This window comes from Lissotriton vulgaris, chromosome 3_1 (assembly GCF_964263255.1).
Source record: "Lissotriton vulgaris chromosome 3_1, aLisVul1.2, whole genome shotgun sequence".
Lineage (NCBI taxonomy): Eukaryota > Metazoa > Chordata > Amphibia > Caudata > Salamandridae > Lissotriton > Lissotriton vulgaris.
The window spans coordinates 145,353,721-145,375,495 of record NC_141689.1 but is presented as its reverse complement, the minus strand read 5'-3'; the positions used below and the strand labels follow the sequence as shown (position 1 = coordinate 145,375,495).

The following is a 21,775-nucleotide window of genomic DNA, read 5'->3' as shown; positions in this document are numbered from 1 at the left end:
ATTTAATTTACTTATAAGTCCCTTGTAGAGTGGTATACCATATACGTAGGGCCTGTAAATTAAATACTATGCTACTAGTAGGCATTTAGCATTTATTGTGCCGCCCACTTCAGTATCCCCTTCAAAAACTTGTCCCAGGTCTTCACCTGCAACCTGAAATCAGTTTTAAACTGCCATGTCGACTTGGCAAGATAACCCTCTTGCCAAGCCTGAAACTCCCCTTTTATTACATATAAGTTATCTCTAAGGTAGGTTCTAGGTAACCCACAGGACAGGGTGCATTGTAATTAAGGTTAGACATGCATTTTTAAGTTTTATATGTCCTGGTAGTGAAAAATTCCTAAATGTGTCTTTCACTTATGTGTGTCCTACCCCTCCCATTGGATAACATTGGCAATTCCTTATTACATTTAATAAGTTATAATTTACAATTAGATATGCCATGTTTGGTGTGCTTGGTATTGTAACGGGAAACCCTATTTAGGGGCCGATTCCGATCTCGGACTGAAGGGCTACAAATCCGAGAGAGTCTAATTCACAGAGCCGATTTCTGACCGACTCCTACGATTTCCGACAGACTCCTACCCCTGTACGAGTGAGAAAGTACAATGCATGTGAAGCCTCAGGCTACGACCGAATCGTACCCATCAGCTAAGCCTTCTGAGCGACTCAAAGATGGCCGACGCCTACATCGCAATGGGTCCGATTACCAAGCGACCAAGTACGATGCACGAGTCAATCAGCCAGTTACGGGAAACAGACTTTGGGGGTCCGAATCAGGCCCCCCCTTTACCCTGCCCAGTCACTGGGGGGGAGTCAAGGGTCCCCCCTACACATGCATGCACGGTGCAGGCGGGACCGAGGCGTCCCCGCAATAGGGGGTGCACATCTCCGCGACGTGCGTTTTTCTTAAATGGGAGCCTATGTACACACCGTACAACAGGCTCCCATTGACTTCAATGGGGCTCCGAGCGACCCGAGTCCGTCAGCGCTGCATCGCATCGTACTCAGTCGCTAGGAGTCCAGCAGTGCCCGAGTCAGTGGGAAAGCTCTACGGGTGCGAGTCAGTCGGGATGTTTTACAACCGGGATCGGAATTGGCCCCTTAATGGTAACATTTGATTTTTGATTCAAATCAATCAATGCTACTTTTAGAAAGTTGCAATTTTTCTGCTCTTAGTCCTTTTGCACCTGTAGCCTGTCTTGGGTCCCAATATTGGGTGTAACTGACAGCCTTTAGGAATTCCTCCCAGTCAGTCACACAATAGAGGGATTAGGTGTGCTTTAATGGACCATCTGCTGGCAGGATGATGTGTGGACCTGAGGACAACCTGACTTGCAACTGAATAGGTAGTGCTCTACCCTCACACAAATGACATTTCTACTCCACATTGTCACTGCAACCAGCTTGGAGCCAGGGCAGGAAAGTCATAAAATTCCATGCACTTCACAGCTACTGTTTAGAAGCTCCTACTACCGTCCAGAAGGAAGGCAAAAAGGGTAAAAAAAAAGGGGGCCTCAGACACCAACGCTTCAGTACATTTCAGGCACTCTGGATACTCTTACAGGAAGAAGAACTGCTGTACTGCTGGAAGGACTGCTACTCTGTTGGACTGCTGTTCTAAAATATTGCTGCCCTGCTGGATTGCTGCCCTGCTGCCATGCTACCTTCTACCTGTGTAAAAGAACTGGACCTTCACCTGGCCCAGGACCTCTAGAGTGACTCATAAGGTCTAGTTTGCTAGCCTGCTGTTCAGAACCACAGGAATACAAAAGGCTCCCTCTATCTTGAACCCGCACCTGCACCCAGCCTAAGTGAGTCATGACCTTCCAAGTGGTGTTCCTCCAGTCCTCAACCCTTAATAGTGGTGCTAACAGTGCCCAGAGAGCCAAAATCCCAAACTGAGGAAGTAGTCATAATTTGGCTAAAAAATGCATTGAGAACCAGGAGGAGACCGGGACCAACCTGCTCCCCTATCTGCTCGAGGTGCATCGCCGATCAGATTGATTTTGTGACTTCTTCCTCTACGTTCTTCTCCCAGCAGCAAATCCTTTTCAGCTGCCTTACTCCAAAGAGGTTTCCGACCTTGTGGAACTGTCTTTAGCTACAGCCTTCTGAAGATTTTCGACTTCCATTTCAGAGATTTAGTCCGAATGTATAGATCTTCACCATGGCTTCAACACTAAGCTATTCAATGATGACGCTTCCTCCTCGGGCACCTCCTGTTACTTTGCCCAGTTTACCTTTACCTTCTCACACTTTTTCTCAGAATTTCTTCTAAGTCCGAAGGTAAGTGCTGACTAGGCCCAATCCACTTTCTGCATCCAAACCACGTTCCATCTCTGTCATATTTTTTTTTACTTAAGCCAGGTCTCGCCACACTAGATCTCTGCGGTTGGAGCGTTGACTTTTCAGGGCTAAAAACTTTTAAAATTCATTACTCTGTTGCTAATAATTGGATTTTTGTTGTTTTAGTGTCAAATAATTTCACATTCTACTGGACTCATCTGGTCAAGTGTTTGTCCAGGGTGAAGTTTCAAACTGTCTGAAAACAGAACAAGTTATGGCCAAATTTGGAGACCTTATGCAAGGTATCCAATCTCCTGTTTATGGAAAAATATTTGAAAGTTGTGTCTCAACTCAACTGAACATTTTTAATAAAGACTATAACCTTCCTCGTGATTTTGAAAATGGTTTTGGACCTGGCTGCAGAAGAGAAACAGCAATGCTTCAGATTGTGGTCAACGCTCTCTTCCTCCTGGACAAACCATACTCCTCAGCGTACTAACAGCATTCAAAGCGGTCAATCACAGCCTCATACTCTACACTCTAAGAGAAAAAATAATTAAGGTACGTTTGAAATAGTACAAACTTAGATCTGTTTTATTTGGACAAAGGCTGCCAAAAAATCAAACTCAATAGAACTCTATTTAGTCTAGCTCCTGTAATCCAAGGAATCCCAAAAAGACCCTCCTTAACACCAACCCTTTTCAAGTTAGTACACAACAACTCTAAAACAATCAGATCTCTCCTACCATCTAACTTCACACAAATATCAAACCTTTCACTCAGGATCATATTGCTCCTGTGTTGATTACTCTTGATGGAAGCTATACTCATTTTACTTGCAACACACACGAAGCTCTGAACTGAGGCACCCCAAAATAAGTGGCAGAGAAACTCATCCTATGAGAGCGCAGTCGTGCTGTTGTAAGGAACATGTCTTTCTGCTCAGCAACCCCTTTTTCATTTCAGTTTGAAGAAGTGTTTTTGAACATGAAACAAATGAGGAATTGCTATTTTATCAATTTTTGCATGTGAGTTTATTCTGTAATTTTATGATGAATTTTATTAAATACTAGCTTACCCGTCGTGCGTTGCTGCGATCTCAGAAGAAAGAAAAATTCAAAGAAACTTGTTATGTTAACATTCAATTTACATTGTGTCATTTTTATTGAAACGTATTCATTTTAATATGGAAAACATTTCAAAGTGTCGTTTTAATTCTATTTATGTATTCGAGTGCTTGTGGATACATAAATGGAAAAATTCAGTATTCGAAAGATTATGAGGGCCCTGGGGGCCGATATTTAAAAAAAAATGTATGCCAGAAACCTTTGCTGGAGTGTACTCAACAACTTCCCAAAGTTTCATGGCGATCAGATGAATGGTGTAGAAATGCATATGCCAGAAACCTTCGCGGAAGTGTACTCAACAACTTCCCAATGTTTCATGGCGATCGGATGAATGATGTAGTAATGCATATGCCAGAAACCTTCACTAGAGTGTACTCAACAACTTCCCAAAGTTTCATGGAGATCGAATGAATGGTGTTGTAATGCATAAAGGACAAACAGACAGACAGGCAGACATACATTCGTTTTTATATATATAGATTTATGATAAGCAAATTCATTGAAAACATATTCATTGATAATTTTGTGACCATTTAGTTGAGAAAACGTTTCAGGAATCACATAAATATTATTTCTGTTTCCCTCCCTAATTCTATTAGTTTATCTATTTTAATCACTTGGATTTAATCTTCTTAATTTTAGTTTTAGGTTCTTGAGCGTATAAATGCAGACCCCATTTTATCATAAGCCTGACTAGAAAATGGCAGTATTTAATTTCCTAGGTCTAAAACATGGTATCCTTTTATCTTCCTGAGGAACTGTAAATATGCCACATCCTTTTGATAAAAATTTGGCATATCCTCCCATCATAGTCAAAAATCCCCAGTGCAACATCACGAGGGGATATGTGCTTTTATACAGGTACCTTTTTAACAACCTTAAACCAAACAATGTAGTGAATATTGACATATTTTTACCTTATTAGAACACCCACTGATGCATGTGATTATGTCAAGACATTCTTATAGTAATGTTTGAAATTCCATCCTAGATAAGACACACTACAATAGGACTGCCATTTGACAGACGCTGACCTGGATGAGTAGAGTACACGATTCCATCTCAAGCTCCAGCATGACTCATCAATGCTCAACAAAGTATCCATTCTGCCTTCAATATTGGTGCCAAGGTTGTGTTCTCGCACAGACGCAATCGCCTAGCTCTTGGTCGTGTGCTCTAAATAGCTTCAAGATTTTCCAAAAAGACAGCAAAGCCTGTTGTCCAGGTATGCGCACTACCTCTGATTTTTCCCTATTGTCACTGTTATTTGAAAAGCTTTGCTGCTTTTTATCTTCTCTGATGTTGCCAATATTGTGTGCTCTAGATCCCACCATTTTAAAATAACTGTTTTAAAATAAATGTGTTGAAATATGCATTCTTTTTTTGTGATCTTGAGTGTGCAAATCATTAATGATTATGCAACAGTCTCTCAGAAGTGCCGAATTACTTTTCCTGGAACCTTCCTAGTTCAAGAAACAAAGAACTGTTTCCCAGTCCTTCTCAGAAAGATCTACCAGAATGTGGAACTCAGATTCTCCTGAAATATGCACTGATCCTTTATAATAAACCTTTGAGAAGAACTTAAAACATCTACTGATTGTGAAATACCAACAAAATTAAATCATTTGTCTTTATGAGTATTATATTGGTGTGTTTTCTTTCTCATCAACAGACTTAATAATGTCTTGCATGATCTTGCACCGATTATATTTCCTAATAACATAATTCAGTCCCAAGCACTCTCTTAATTAAATAATCATTTCATCTGATCTTTGTCTTTAATTTTCTGTGCCCAGCCAACATGTGTTTTGTCAATAGAGGAATACCCCGCGACTTCTTCAGGGCTATAGGAATGTAATGAGACCATTTTCAATTTTCATCAACGTACAATGTATTGTATAATACATTCAGAATGTGGTGGAAAACAGACCACCACTGTGAAGTACCCCTACAAGTTCAATATCAACATAAATAAAATGTTCACAAGGTGAGAACCCATGCACAATGTAATCTTTTGTGTGTATACACCTTTTTTAAAAATGAGCATGATTATTTGAACCATCTACACTCTCTATGCCTGTGTGCCTGAGAGCGTGGTGCCCATTCTCTCTAAGTACCAAGACTATAAGGCGGTATTTTATTTAACGTGAGCTAGAAATCACCATGGGACATGCCCCTTCAAATCTCATTCATATTATGAATGAGCCTATCTGTCAGGCTCACAAGTTTCACCTTCTTGCCCCACCTATTTTGGAGAGCAATTCAAAGTAAACCAACTATTTGAGTCTATTCATAAAATTCCCTCTTCAAACACCTACCCCACTTATACCGATCCTACTGTTAAATCCATCTCACTACCTCTCCTCCGGTTCGACTTCCTTCCCGGCTGTGTGAATAATTATCTTCTACTGCGTGCCGTTTCACAAAAACGAAGTAGTCTCCAGTTAATAAAATGTAATATATCATTCTCCTTGTTCATCCGTACATCCTAACCGATATTAGAATCTAAATACTACAGTTGTATATCACATCTTACCCCTAATAAGGGCGACATTCCAACAATCTTCGAAAAGGTTGTTTAGAATCCTGATCTCATATATGTCCACATTCTTCTCTTGCAAATAATTGTACCACAAATAGCCATATTAGTATCTTGCTAACCTAGATTTATTGTTCCAAACCTCGTTTCAGCTTCCATCACATACCTGACAGCGAGTACGCTTACAGACCAGCTCTCTTATCTCAACCGCTAGACCTTCTTCACCCTTGTTTGTTATGTTATTAGTTTTGCATACACGCAAGAGCCTCCAATGTGGCAGATTCCATGGACTTGACCTACGTCTTGCAGTGATGTACCACGTATCCATGTATACGTCAATGCAATCTCTCAGGCACCACGTTTCTACCTCCTTCCCTGTCGTCTGTTGAACTCCCGCTTGTCATACTGTCATTAGTAACGTATATTGAATTCACCGTAACCTTAAGCATTTCATTACATTTCTGGTCAAACATCTAGATTATGAATATATGCATCAGCTATCATTACATATTTATCTTTGTCTCACATTACAGATCCCATTATCATCAGTGTATTATGAAGATATGCATCAGCTAATATTATACATTTTTCTTTGTCTCACATTTTGGATCCCATTATTACCAGTGTATTACATGATAAAAGCATACTGTATTCTTATTCACATCCATTATTATGAATTCGAGAAGAAGATTATTTATGAAGTATAACCAAAGATATGGTGAGTTTCTCAGAAAATTGGGTGACACATTAGTGCAATATGTTATACAACCTGTAGATGACATTCTCATCAGATTCATTCACAGTCTTATTCCACTAACTGTAATCAAGCAAATGTCCCCTAGTCCCGTAAGAAATATAGAAATTCATAGTCTGTGTTGAGACCTGTTCCACCGCCTTAAGACGCATTATCCATAATGCTTCTTTTCACCTTAAGTTTAGTTCCTGTTCCCCGTCTCTGGAGTTTTGTGTCAATAAGTCAATACCTTAGAAGACACGTTTTTTATGCTGCCCCTGCGCCACATAATCCATTGCATGGATTGCCATCAGATATCTTGCATCCTGTTGTTTAAGGGCTCCTAAGTGTTCCCCAATTCTCTCCTTCAAAGCCCTGCTGGTGTTGCCCACATTAATACGTTTACATTTGCATTCAATTATGTTGTCACGTCTCTTGATCTTAAGGACCCTGCGTTCACCCTTGCCAATAATCTGTTTGTTGAAGCCCCTCGCAGCAAAACGTACCTTCACGTTTTCTATGCAAGTTTTGCAGTCATTGTCCTCACTGCACTTTCTTCTTACTCTAGTGAATTCATCATAGGTCTGAAAATGATGTATTGGATGTGCACTATTTGCATAAGATACTACGTTGGTTTGCGATGGAGTCTGCTTTGTAATTGATTACCCTTCACAAATGGTTCCACAAATTTAGAGATACTATGTTGGTTCTACTATATTGGCAGGTAAATTTAATGTCCATAGTGTTTGTGTTTAAAAAAATACCAGAACTGTATGAGCCTTTCCATAGTCTGAGACCATATCATCAAACAGTTGTCTATGAAGCGACCCCAATAAATGATCGAGTTGCTCCATTCACTCAACCTTGGTACCCCAGATCCACTCATCCACTAACCAGCCCATCAAAAGGTTGGCTTAGGATGGAGAAAATCTGGACCCCATGGCTACTCCCTGTACTTGTCTATACCACTCTTTCTCAGAAACGAGGACATTATTGGTCAGAATCAGATCAATCATGGTCAATTCCATTTCCGATGGATGTCATTGGGTAGCTGGTCTCGTATTAAGATGCCGTTTTATTGCTAGCAGTCCCAAATTAGACTTAATGCTCGTATAGAGCTCATTTGAGAGAGAATGGGCACCATGCTCTCAGGCATACAGGCGGAGAGAGTGCAGATGGTTCTAATAGTCATGATAATTTAAGAAAAAATATATACACACAAAAGATTACATTTTGCATGGGTTTCCATTTTGTGGAAGTTTTATTCATGTAGATATTGAACTTGGAGTGGTACTTCACAGTGGTGGTCTGTTTTTCACCACACTCTGAATGTTTTGTATGAGAGATTATACGTTGAAGAAAATTGAAAATGGTCTCAGTACATTCCTATAGCCCTGAAGAAGTTGCGGGGTATTCCCATATTGACAAAACACGAGTTGGCTGGGCACAGAAAATTAAAGACAAAGACCAAAAATAATCTCTTCCAGTGGTCATTACTGATGAAATGATTATTTAATTAAGTGGTTGCTAAGTAGTGAAATTATGTTGTAAGGGCTTGAGGGTCTTGGTTTTGAAGTGGTTAGGGGGATTCCCCTCCCCTGGAGCACCGCATAAATATTGATGTGAAAACTGATTAGGGCGTCTAATGTGAGCACCAGAATTCTGCTAGAGTTAATTCACCCCATTTGTGTAGTATATTTCCTAATGTTTACTTTACTGGATGATGTTTGCACATTATAAAACTGAAAGTAAATAAATCAATGAGCTGACTAGAAGGACATGATGGCCTTTAATGCTTTCAAGATCTATGTGTTGTAAAATAGAGCACAGACGACCAGGAAACTGGTACACATGTGTGGTTAAACTGACACGATGAATTGAGGCATTGATGGTTTTCTGATACTACATGATCTGTACGGCATTTAAGACTGGATGAAACGTTACAATTATAATGTAGTTTAAAGGTCCATTTTCTAGCGCCTCTTGTGCTTCTTCTCACTGATGCGGTCCGGCGAGGCCGAAGCGGTCTGGGAGTTGTTTCAGATTCAGAAGGTGGTTATGAGAGTGAGCGAGAGAGGACCGCTCCAAAACTGCTCCTACTTAGGAAAGAGTTGAAGACTCGCCACTTTAAGGAACACTACGTCACAGTGCATTAACTGTCCGCAACCCAGCTGCCTCCCTACTACTTGTTGACTTTATGTTTGTCTTTGACCCTGTACAACGCTCCACTGCCTTTTGGCCAGGTTCATGCTATAGAAATACCACAAAAACACACACAAACATACACACACACAGACATACCGAGAGAACAAGCTGGTTCAGAGTTCTGCAGCCACAATAGAGAGGCATGGCCCACCCTACCCAGCAGTGAGATCCCAATGACATCTCACCTATTTCATTGCAGACCCCTCTACATGCCTTACTACTTAATGGTATGGATTTGTACTATGCAGTTACTTTTAGTTCTGAACACATACATGAGAAATATTCAAAAAAGAAACTACAAACAGATCAGTTGAGTTCTCACCTGTTGAGAAGATGAAAACCAAAGCAGTGAGTATTCTCATTCTGCAGCTTCTCTGCTCCTCCCTCGATGGTGAATATTATCTGTAACTCAGACTCTCCACTGGTCTGCAGGGCAGGGAAGGGTTTCTGCCCCTCAAAGTTGGTCCAGGGATCTGCTGGTCCCCGTCTGAAGGCTCCTCAGGGGTTACTGCTTCTCCAGAGCCTGAGCTGACCCTAAACCGAGGGTGAGGTTAGCATAGGCACCAGGGGTCCAAGGACAGGTTGAGATGTGTCAGTGATTGATGCCTTCAGTAAACATGACTGACCAGGCTCATGCTGGGTCAGAACAGTATTTGTGTGCAGGTCTGTGTTCAGTGCTGCCTTTGTGTGTCTCTGCTGAAATCAGGGCGGGTGTGATAGAGGAAGTGTCCAGCTCCTGTCGTCTCTAGTGCTGCTTTCCTGCCCGCTGTTGCTTCCTGGTTTGTGACTGACAGGAGATGGCAGCTGGAAGGAGGCCATACATCTGGCAGAAGAGAAGTTGCATAATTGCTCCTGCTAAAAGTACCGTTATTTCCTCGCAGAAAGTCTACGCTTATGTGTGAAAACTCTGCATTCGTGATGCTCCCAAAGTTGGAAGCAAGGTTGGAAAAAGTAGGGAGAAAGTCGACAGAATGGAACGTCAGAATCTTTGCACAACCTTAGTTTCTTATTATTCTAAGGAGGTACTCTTTTCTAGGTGAAGTCTAACTTGATTCCCTCAGCACAAGCGAGTTCACTGAATGTTGTGTGTTTTTGTCATAATATATCCTACCAATCAGAAAGAGGCCTCTCCTCGGTCTGCCTCAGTTGTCACCTGTACACAGCGTTAGTACATGTGGTCAGTGCACACAACCGACAGCAGACCATACATGCCGCCTGTGTCAGTCACCTGCATAGTACTCGTAGGCATGGCCTCTGGCCCTTGAGAAAATGTCATTTATTTATTTATAAAGTTTAGCCTTCTATCTACAGGCGAGAAGGAGTTCACCTAGCCATCTCTCCTCCCAAACCGATCCCAAAAAACAGGATTCCTTCATGGGACAGACTCTAGTTTCACGTTTCAAGTTTATTATTTAGTTAACTAAAACCTTTACAGTTTTGGCATACAATAAAACAGATCACAGTGAAATGATCAAATAACACGATTAACTTAGCTTCACATTAAGCAAAAAAGTATTTGTGGGGTAAATGAACCAATGCAAGAAGGTATTGTCAAAGAAGGAATACATGAAGCTAACACAGCTAAAATTACAAGCTTCGACCACCATGTGCTCCGATTGCTCCTTCCTTTTAAGGCAAAGGTTTGTGTAAAGGGTTAAATTAATTCCTGTGAAAGGAGCAGGGATAACCTAGGTCGCAGTAATTGTAAAGTGCATGATTCTGGCTGAGATTGCCACTAGGAATCGACTCTCCTTACTTACTTAAAACCTATAAAACCTAGCTTAAACCTCAAAAACTGTTTGTGTCTCTTATTCTGCTCAGGGATAGCCTGGGTTTCCGTGCTTGTAAAGTGCATTATACCATCTAAGATTGTCAGAAGGAATTCAACCCCCTTTCTAAAACATTCCTGATTTGCAGCCTGTTTTTTTTTGTCTCCTGGAGAAGTCTGAAGTGCCTTGATCACGTTGCTCGCCATCTCTGCTCCTTTCTAGAGGAATCTAATCTCTTCGACCCCCACCAGGTGGGCTTCCGACCTGCCCACTGAAGTGGTCCCATTGTCTGTATCTGATGACCTGTGAGAAGAGGCCGCTGGGTTGAAGGGCACAGCCCTTATTTGGATCATCTCCTTTTGTGAAGGCCATTCTCAGTCGATGTGACTGACTCCCTTTAGCGCATCCAAAGTTCAGCTGAACTGCGGAGTACCCCAAGGGTCTTCTCTGCCCCCTCACCTATTCAACCTGTACATTCATCCTTTAGTGCACACTCTAAAACAAATGAATGTCAGAATATATAACTATCAATAATCCATCTGAATATCAGGACGCTTTTCAAAACACAATGCAGTTCATCCATGATTGGATGAAGAAGAACCATATCAAGTAAAAAAAATATGTTTTATGGAAATTTCCGTAACTAGAAAGAAGACTAATCCATGGAGTCCCTCATTCTGGCAGGTAGTGATGGGCACTCCCCCTCAGCCCAAGAAAGCAGTAAATAGTTTTGGGATACTCATCGACGAGGATCTCTTCATGAAGCCCCCGCTATGAGCAGTCACTTCTTCATGCTTTTGCAACTTTGAAGAATTAGGAAAACTAGGAAACACCTTACAGCTGAGGTTCTTGTTCAAGTAGTCCTGGCACTAATCATTTCTAGGATCAACTGTGCTAACTCTCTCTATCTAATTCTCCCCAAAGACCTCAATCACAGACTCCAACTGGTCCAGAACCAAGCAGCCAGATTAATTTCCTATCAATCCAGACACTGACACATGACGCCTCTGCATATGACTAACCAATGTTGAGTAGTGCACATCACTTCTGTTACCCAAGCACCGAGAAACCCGTCTGGTGTACGTGCGCTCTACAGATGCTAGTGACATCACATAACATAACAACTTGAGTGTAATGTGATGAGTCTTTTGACACCTTGATATATCAGCTTTGTTGGTCCCGATCAGAAGTTACCACAGCCGAGTAACCAGCGTGTAACTCTGAACTTGCCAATGGGAGTACTAGCCTTTCTACAATAAAAATAATGATTTGGTGATTTTACTGTTAGGACATGAGAAAATACTGGTCCTACTTTCTATTATACAGAACACTGCCTTAGGGCTCCATAGGCCAATCTTAGGGGACACACGTATGTTAAAAATGGAGATCTGGACTTCGGTAAAGTCGAGTTAGCAGTTTAACCCCGCTCTCTCAGTCTGCAGTGTCAGTCTGGGGGGCACGTTTTACTTTGTCACACTTTGGGTGTCACAATGACTGCTGGAGCCCATGAGGGACACTATAACTTATGGGCCCTGGTATGTGTACTGAGTAAGTATAGGTAAGTTAGCCTGGACTAATTGGGTATAAGCCGATCAGCCATACATTTTTGAGGGTCAGTACACTGGCACTGAGGTTTGGCTTGCAGGCCTCAGTACACCTTCAGAGCTGGAAAACCAACAGCATCAGTCCAAAACCTCTGGGGTGATCATGTTAAAAGAGGTGCCTCCTTGCAATGCATGGGGCATAGCTGTCAGTGGTGCAGCAGGTGCAGTAGCACCAGGGGACAGGGGTTTGAAGGACCCACTGCAGCCTAATAGACCAGTGGGACGGTTCCATTTCCCTTGCTTTTTTTAGGGTCGAGGGCTCCCTGCGCCAAAGCTCTGATAAGCTGTTTTCACTGTGCTGAAGCAAGCGTGCCAATAACCCGCTCCTGCACACAGATGTGCCACCCTGCCCGCGGCTTATGATTGACAGGTGTTACACCGAGGGTGGGCACCAGCAGTTGAGTCAAACAAAGATGGCACCGGGGCACGGTGCGGTCTCATTCTCCTGTGTAGTCAAACCCTCTGTTCAAGAGTCTATGAATCAAACCCTCCCCTCTGTCTCTGTGGACCCCCAAACTCCAGGCACACGGGGGGCTCAGCTGCGCCGGTCACTTTCAATGCTGTTTTGATGCATTTACCAAAGTTTATGAAAAAGTGACTTTTTTGTTGCAAACAGCGTTTACCAGATTAGAACCACAATTGTGTTTTGACCTCAAGTCTCTAGAAAACATCTGCGATTTAAGTTCCTTACAATAATACCTGCTTCATGGTCTAAAATTAAATGCACTGGTTGCGTTATTGCTTGAAAACAAAAGTTCGGCCGCTGGCGAGACCTCTGGGGCTCGCATCTATTTTTGAGAGAGCCCAGGTGTGGAGTGAGTCGCGTCCTCTCGTCACAGATTCAGTATTCTCTATAAGAAGAGGCTCGGAGCGACTGGTGCAGTCATTACCGGGTCCCCTAAGACACAAAGTCTCGCTGTGTTTCTTCTGCCGGAGAGCGGGATACAAGGGACGGGGGGAGCTGGGGTTAATTTTATTTCAAGGTGAGTTTAATAAAAAATAAGTGTACAGAGGGTCGGTGTAAACAGGCTCCTGCAACACTGTTTCTCTACCTGCCTCTTCCCTCATGACCCCTGAGTAAAACTTAGAGCAGCAGCTGCTTCAACCCACTCACTAGCTAACTTGTACATTACCATTTCATAAACTATCTATTCAATCCCTGACATTTCCACAGATATGTATTTATCCTCCGTCTTACGTCATCTTTTCTCTGCCCTTTCTAACAGTTACACTTTAACATTTCAATGTTGTTCTTAGATTTCGTTTTTAAATGTAATGGATTTGATCCTTAAATCTATGCCTTCCCTTCTAAATTCTCGAATTCCGAGTGGCTTCGTGGGCCGGGGAGGCAGAGCCGGACCAGTTAGGGACACGGGGAACCCCTTCCGGCTTCGGGAACGAGCTCTGAGGTCACGAGGCGGAAAGCCCGCAAAAATGCTGAGAAGCGATGGGGCACGTTATTCAAAAGACACAAACCGCCCAATGGATAAATAAGCAGGGGCGGCCAATCATGGAAATGTAAAAGGGGGCATAGGTCACACACCTGACCTCATTAGAGAAACCCACACCAGAAATACGGCAGCCGCAGACGTGAGGGAGGGCAAGGTGGATGCAGCACAGAAAGATACCCACGGGAACAAGTAACCTAGATAGAAGAGCTCCTCAAACAGTGTCCTTGGGATGCCTCGCGACAGGGGCAGGGGTGAGCAGGCGACAGCACACAAAGACAGCCAGAATAGAAGGGCTGCTGAGACGGCGTCCTTGGTAAACCTCATGGGAAGGGCACAGTAAGCAGGCGAGTGGTCAGCAAGGGTCCAGGGCAAGCGGACCGGCTCTTGCAGCCCTGGCGGCTGCCCACGAGGTCGGTAGCAAGGGAAGCCTAGAACTGTAAACACTGAGGTACCCCACAAGATTAGTGCGGTCACACTGGAATGGAAACAAAACAAGAGGGGACAATGATACTGAGAGATGTGAAGGACACAAGGAAACATGGGGCTCGAAAGACTAACCAAACTAACCAATAGGTTGCGAAATGTATGATTCATGTTATGTTTTGGAATAATAAACTGCAGCCTTTATACACCATAAACTTGTGTCCTCCGAATAATGAGAGGGTGAAGGCGATGCAATGATTGGGGCCATGAGGTGGTAAAAGGGAGAGAACTTGCAGGCCTTGGAGGGGTTTTATTTCCAGCGCCAGGAAACCTGCAAGGTGACAGCCGCGCTATACAAGTGTTCTAAATAATAAATAAATAATACATTTAACTCGTGTCACACCCTTTCTATTATGACATTAACCCTAAAGTTCTCCAGCCACGTATGCAAGTGAACAGAACCAACCTAATGAAACTTTTGCGATCATCTCTTCTTAACTTGTTAGTTTAGTTCCATTCATTGTTCTCATTAGTCAGGGTCTGTTTTGCTTTTTCTAAAAGCCCACCCCTTCTGAAGCAAGGCGCTGCAGTCTTCGAGGCTACACTACCGCCAGGGATCCCTTCTGTAAACCCTGCTCAGCGGTCGCCGAGGGTCACAGTCGCGCCCTACTCTCGCCCTTGCCTCTGACCTGAGGCTGAGCTTCATTACAGAGCCGTGTTCTGCCCCACAGCCGGGTAGCACCCCCAGTCCAGCACATGAGCGTCAGTCCAGGGGGGCACCCCCGGTCCAGCACAGAGTGTCAGTCCAGGGGGGAGCACCCCCAGTCCAGCACACGAGCGTCAGTCTAGGGGGGCACCCCCAGTCCAGCACATGAGCATCAGTCCAGGCGGCCACCACCAAACAGGTCACAACAGGGTCATGATAAGAAACAAAGTGCCCTCTTATCCGGTGCGTTTCACAAAACCTGCAGTGGACCCCGGCACCCCAGTTACAAAGTCCACTCAGTTTCAGCAATGCCCATGCCTGGTGCCAGCTGAAGGGGGCTCTGGCACCCAGGGCCGCTGGACAGGGGGTCCTCAGCTGGGGGGTGTGGTGCTTTAGTTTCATTTACTTCTAGGAACAGGGATCCTAGTGGGTAATTTAAGGGGATGCTTTCTGCGGGGTCTTTTTATGGGTCTTCTCGTGGCACCCTAAGATTCTCAGGGGTTCACAGGTGTGCAGGGAATGCCTGGGTGCAGTGGGTGATGCCAGGGCAGGCATATTATTGACATTTAAAAGGGCATCAGACAGAATCCTGTTGGCCCGCAGGATTGGGACAGCCGTGTAGTGTTAGGAGACTGAGCCCCAACTCTGTGCACATTTGATAGGAACGGGCTTCTGATTGCTCTGATTTTGACGGTTTCAAAAAGCTACTTAAAACCTGTCTCTTTTGCCCGTATTTTTTCTGTTCCTCTCTTCTCTGGAACTGCGCTCCAGCGCCGAGATGCCCCCGCGGGGTGAGTGATTGCGCTGTATATAGTGTCCCTAACATAACACATAACATCACATCTTAAACTGCAACACTCCAGAGCCACCGCACGTGATGCAAACTCAGACTCCAGCTGTCTCCTGGGGTTTAAAGGGCAGGGAAGGCTGTTGTAAGTCAGGATATTTCATATGTGTTTCTTTTAAGACATTTCTGTGTGGCTTAGAGGTCATCTTGTGCGAAAGACTGTAATAATTCTGTTTAATGTAGATCCAAATATTTCAGAAAAGGGCAGCAGGTCCCTGTCAACGCTCCTTTCAAACGCTCATCTAAGAATCGGGCAATTAAAAAGAGGGCTGATTCCAGGGTGAGAGCTGCCGCTTCCTCTTCCCGCCACACATTATCAACCTTTAAAGAACGTGCTAAAGCGGCCCCGAGTGAGAAGGATGACAGTCCTACCCAGCCCTGCGCCGTAGCAAGCACAGAGAGCAGGCGCTGAAGAGAGGTCTCTATTCAATGATGTCTGCTTGAGACGGTGGGCGGTTCAAGACCTGTTCTTACATTCCTCCGTCGATGACCCTCGAATGGAACAATCATTCAAGTATTCGCCTCTCTTCTCTGTATGCTTTTCTGAAATGTAAAGAAATCACATTTTTGGCATTTCTTTCTCAAAGGAGAGAGGGTAAAAGGAAGGAAGTTGGGCTACATCGCACCAGAAGGGAAACAAATATAAGACAAGAAAAGGGTAAAGAATGGTAAAAAGCTATGAAAATAATTAATAAATAAGAAACTACGGCCAGCGAAGAAGAAAGTGGACTCACATTGTAAAAACAATAAAAAATTAAATGAAAAAGACCCCCCTCCTCACAGACGCATTTGAAAACTGAATATAAAGACATGTTGTGTGCACCAGCGTTTTGTAAATTCAAGCAATCTTCTATCCGTGGAGAGGTGCGTTGGTGCAGCGGTCAGATCAACTGACTTCGGAGCACTTCGGAGTTCACGATTTGCTCCCCAGTTCCGGTGGCAACTCAGCTCAGCACCATGTGACTCTGGCCAATAGTTCACTTAATTTCCAAGACGGCCCCCAGCGCCTTGAGACCCGTAAGGGTGAGTAGTTCGAGCTTTACAAATACGGTGGTTCTAGGTGGCTGCTCTTAATGTCCTAAAGGTAAGCTATGGTTTATTTGTGCATTTTAATTGTTCAACATTTTCAACAATGTTTCGTTTCTGAGATTGTGGCCCCGATTCAAGGTGCAGTAGCGCTCTGCAGAGGGCAGGACACAGTCACGGCGCTAGGTTTGGGATGGTTACGGTTACGGGGTCTTTGGGGAAGGATATAGTCCCAGGACAGTCTGCAATAATGTAACAAGGCCCCTGTATTCACGTCTCACTGCTCCTCCCTGCAGCGCTAAAGGAAGGTGTGAGGCAGCTTGGGCCCCTAGATGACGTGTTTGAGAAGCATGACGTAGAAGGCGTTGCAAAGCTTGAATATGAGCCCTGAATCTTCCTAGCTCCTCCACTGAAGCTTACTCCGTTACAGAGCAGCACCGCCTAAGGAAAGTAAAGGAGGCTTTATATGCTTAATGCGCCACAGAGTGAGTGCCCCGTGACTGCAGAACAGACCAGGAAAAACAGCCACGTCGTATACTGGATGGATCCAATCCAAACCAGCTTTATTCGACAAATTAGTCATAAAAGCCCAATACGAACATATTTCATTAAAACACCGATTATAATGTGATGCAAAGCCAGAATGAAAAGATTAATCAAATCCCATTATATAAAAAAAACTGTTAGAATCAAAACATTTGAAAAACCATCAAAACTCGAATAATAAAAATCATCAGCATTTTTTAGTCCGTTTTAAAAGGGGGTTACAAATACCAGGCCACAACTGGTTAGTACAGACACTTGGATCTACCTGTCAGCTACTGCGCTTGCTGGAAAGATTGTATCGCTGCTAGTTCATATGTTGATACACAAAATCTAAATCAACCTCAATTAGAACAAGGGGAACATGATCTTTTGGCCCACGACCACCCCAAAATGTTGCCAGTGCTATAAAAATGGGAGTTAACGTATCAGTGCGTAGAATTCTTTCTGCTTCGCTGCGCCTTCTGGTTCCTTATAGTTTGCAGATTGGTGCCAGCCAGGCACGACGCGGACGACATATCCCACACAGGCAAACGGTAGGTGGGCCATCGATTCTTTGCTAGCCTGGCATACTGGGCACATATTGTCACCAGATTTAGCCCACCTAGCAGTGAAAACTCTTAAAGGCAATGAGCCCACCCTAAACTGAAAAAATAGCTTCCAATCATACGGTTTTGTAATTAGATCCCAATACGGCTGTAAACTGGGGATTCATTTTATTTCCAGAAAAGCTCCGGTTAGAGAAGGCGACCCACTGTTTCTCAGTGAATCTGTCTGTATCTGGTACCCATTTCCTGTCTCAGATGAGCCGTGGGGTTGTCTGGGATTCTCCATGACAACCCCTTCTGCCTTTTTGGAGTATTTTCCATGTACCTGTGTTTTGTGCCCTTTTGTAACATGCACACACCACTTTGCCCTTGTAACACACGATTTGCGACCTTTCACATGTTTTTACCTTTGATACTGGCACAAGTGCCACCTCTGCCTACATAACACTTGTTCTTGTGCCGGAGTGTCTAGCACCTTTTGCAGTATTATACCCCAAATGATACTTTATCTTCTCTTGTAACTGCACACTTGTCACTTTTTCCTCCTGTGCACTTTTTACTACCTCATGTATTTTTGGATGCGCACAATTTTTACTACCTCATGTATTTTGTTTGCTCACAAATGTCACTATTACCTTATGTACTGTAACGTATGCGTTTGAAATCTGTTCTTTTGTAATGTTTCTCATTATGTTTCATTTCTGTTCCTTATGTGAAGCGCTCTGACACCTTCGGGTAAAGTCCGCGCTATATAAAAATGCATAAATAAATAAATAAAATAAATAAATAAATGGAGTTCTGGTGGGTGAGGCTGTGCTGGTGGCTTGTCACCTGCGGTGTTTCAGGGGGGGATGTCTGCTGTCTTTGGAAGACCCTTGCCTGCCAAGCCACGTATTTCACTCAATCCAGGTTCTCCGGCAGGACTGACCTGTGAGCGTCCTCAAAACCGCAGAGTGATACTGATGGGGAGACCAGGGCCATGGGAGGGCGGCCATGGCTTCACAACCACACAGGAGCTGGTGAGGAACAGGCATTGGGAAACTAATTACGTTTCGCCTATGTGATTAATAAGCTGTATTTTGTTGTTAGTTGCAACTTGCTGAAAAGTTTTACAATATAAGTTTCAGAAAGTCTGTTAAAGTGTTATGACTTGTTTATGTACAAAAAGGCGATATATTGCGCTGTTCCTAGTGGCATACTGTGAGTAAGCAATAGCAACAAATGAAATGTAAGAGGTAAATAATAGAAATAATTGATGTAATAACAATATTATGTGTTCAGAACAGGTCTGACAACATTTGGACCCGGTGCCACCGCACCTGCTGCACAATTCAAATATTGACCCTGTTGTCTCCAAGATAACTGCACTTGTGACTCTCTGTTCAGTTATAGCAATATTTTGTGTTTAGAGGCGTTCTGACATCTTTGAGAGCTGGTGCCACTGCAGCTGAAGCACCATTCAAATAATGACCCTGTTGTCGCCAAGGTAACTGCACTTATGACTGCCTGTTTGTACTAAAATATAGCAACATTAGGTGTTCAGTAGGGTACCTAGAGCTTTTGGTCCTGCTGTCACTACACCTGCTGCACCATTGCAATTATACCCATATTGCCTATTAGATAACTGCACTTGTAAATGTTGTGTTTAGTGGTCAAACTTAGTAATTCTCTGTAAATTGGGGTCCCTAAAGTTTTGGCCCTAGTGCCACTCCACCTGCTGCACCATTCAAATAATGACCCTGTCATCTGCAAGGTAACTGCACTTCAGACTGCCTGTTTATTAGTAAAATATAGAAATATTAGGTGTTTATTGGGGTGCCTAAAGCTTTTTGTATTTAGTGGGTTACCTAGAGCTGTTGGCCCCAGTGCCACTGAACCTGCTGCACCATTCAAATCATGCTCCCTTTAACTGAAAGGTAACTGCAATTGTGACTGCCTACTTAGGGGCCGATTCCGATGTCGGATCGGTCAGAAGCCGTAACCGACCGACCTGCTGTCGCCGGTTACGGCCCTGCAAGTACGATGCGACCCAACCCTGTTCGGTCACACTCGTATACTTCACAATGGGAGCATGCATTCCGAGTCATCCCTGCATCCTGTGGCCGGCACCCCAAGGTGCCTGCCAACGGGTGCAGGGATCATCTGAGGGGCACCATTCAGCGGCCTCGCACCCACGGGGGCCCCCGGAGACAGTTTCTGACTGCCTTTTCGTGCGGAAACACCGGTATGAAAAGGCAGTGAAAAACTGCCTTTGTACTCCCTCGGTCGTAAAGAGGCGATCGGGGGAGTACTGAAGGATTTCCGGATGGCAGACGGGCTCCCGAGCCCGTCATAAGCCATCCGGAAATCCGAGTCGGATTCCTTTTAGACCGAGCCCATTGGAATGGCTTGGTCGGAAAGGAATCCGGCCGGCACATTCTGATGCGGTCGGAAGGGTTCTGACCATCGTTCGGAGCCCTTCCGGCCAAAATCGGAATCTGCCCCTAAGAAGTAAAATACAGCAATTTTAGGTGTTTAGAGGACTCCTGACAACTATTGGGCCTGGTGCCACTGCACCTACTGCACCATTCAAATGATGACCCTAGAGCCGGAAAGATAACTGCACTTATGACTGCCTGTTAAGATGTAAAATATAGCACTAAACAGTTTTAGTGGGGTGCCTAGAGCTTTTGGTCCCAGTGCCACTGCACTTACTGAACTATTGAAATCATAGCCCCAGTGCCTGCACTTATGGCTGCCTGTTTAGTAGTAAAATACAGCAATATTTGTTGTTTAGTGGAGTTACGACAACTTTTGGTCCCCGGGGCCACTGTACCTGCTGCACTATTTAAATCAAGCCCCTTTAAATTACAATTATGACTGCCTGCATAGTAGTACAATTGTTCCAATAATGTCTACAAAGTGCAAAGAGCAGTACTGATGCATGAATAGGAAATGACACAAACGTTCTAAGGCTACAGCATCTGCTTTACTCAACAAACACATAACAAGCATTGGCATAGTCAAAAGGTCTTGCATTTGGAACCGTATAAGTGTTTAGCCCTTCGGGTGGTACAATATCTACTGTTACTTCATGTGCCACTGGTAATGCCAAAACCCATCCATGAACACTGAAAGTGCAATTTATGCCCAGATAGTTTAATTATGCAAACTAAAGGAACTCAAACGATGAATAAAAATAATGTTATGTCAGTGACAGCCATTTTAACTCCATCCTGGACACAACATGCAGTGTGTGGCTGGATGAAAAGCAGGAGTGGCAGCTTTCTTCACACACAAGTGGTGACATTCAACCTTTCTTCTTCATTGCTGCGAGATGGGCTTTCGTGTTACTAATATCAAACTATTGTCTCTAATTCAGACAGAGATTTCCTTCTTATGTTTAAACAAGTCATGAGAGCTGGAGAAGCAAGTTAATATTTCGATATATTGTAATTAGTAGCTGGAATATGTACTGGGTTCTTTCCCACTGTCAATTCACCTAAACCTAACACCAAGAGACAACTTATGTCACATAAAAAGGGACAGGGCGAATAAAGTAGTCCTTTGACAACAGAGGTAAGAGAAACACCACAATCTGTATCTTAATGAACCTGTGAGGGGTTCTGCTTTCTCAACACTACTGTATGACTGCTCTACCATTAGGGTCCATGAAATGAGGGCAGGGCTCATGGAAGCGAAGTCTAATAAATTTGATACATTTTAATGGGGAAAATGTAGATATGATTAATTTAATAAGGATTGTTAGCTTGTCTGTCATTCTTACACTCTGGCAAGATTTTACTATTCAATGTCCAGACCAAACAAGTCTTGCCTTTCAACCCAAAAAAAACAAACGTTCTAGACCTCAACACATGAAGTTAGTATTGTAAGTGATTAGATGGCTCTGTGAACGGAACTTTTATATTTGCGTTAGAGGTGAATGCCTTTCAAATACCACAGGGGGTCGGATACAACTATCCTAG

At 43.6% G+C, this 21,775-nt stretch overlaps 1 protein-coding gene across 2 annotated transcripts in view; it reads right to left on the bottom strand.

Annotated features, from left to right (window-relative positions):
- The window catches only part of LOC147726113 (CMRF35-like molecule 9), a 245,911-nt gene extending 236,316 nt beyond the window's left edge, over positions 1-9,595 (bottom strand). The window contains exon 1 of one of the 2 annotated variants that reach the window (XM_086960219.1): positions 9,216-9,595. In XM_086960219.1, coding sequence (XP_086816345.1) covers positions 9,216-9,255 — 40 coding nt within the window. In that variant the 5' untranslated portion in view covers positions 9,256-9,595. The remainder of the gene's footprint in view (positions 1-9,215) is intronic. The other variant, XM_086960217.1, reaches the window with a different exon arrangement.
- Positions 9,596-21,775: the final 12,180 nt, after the last annotated feature.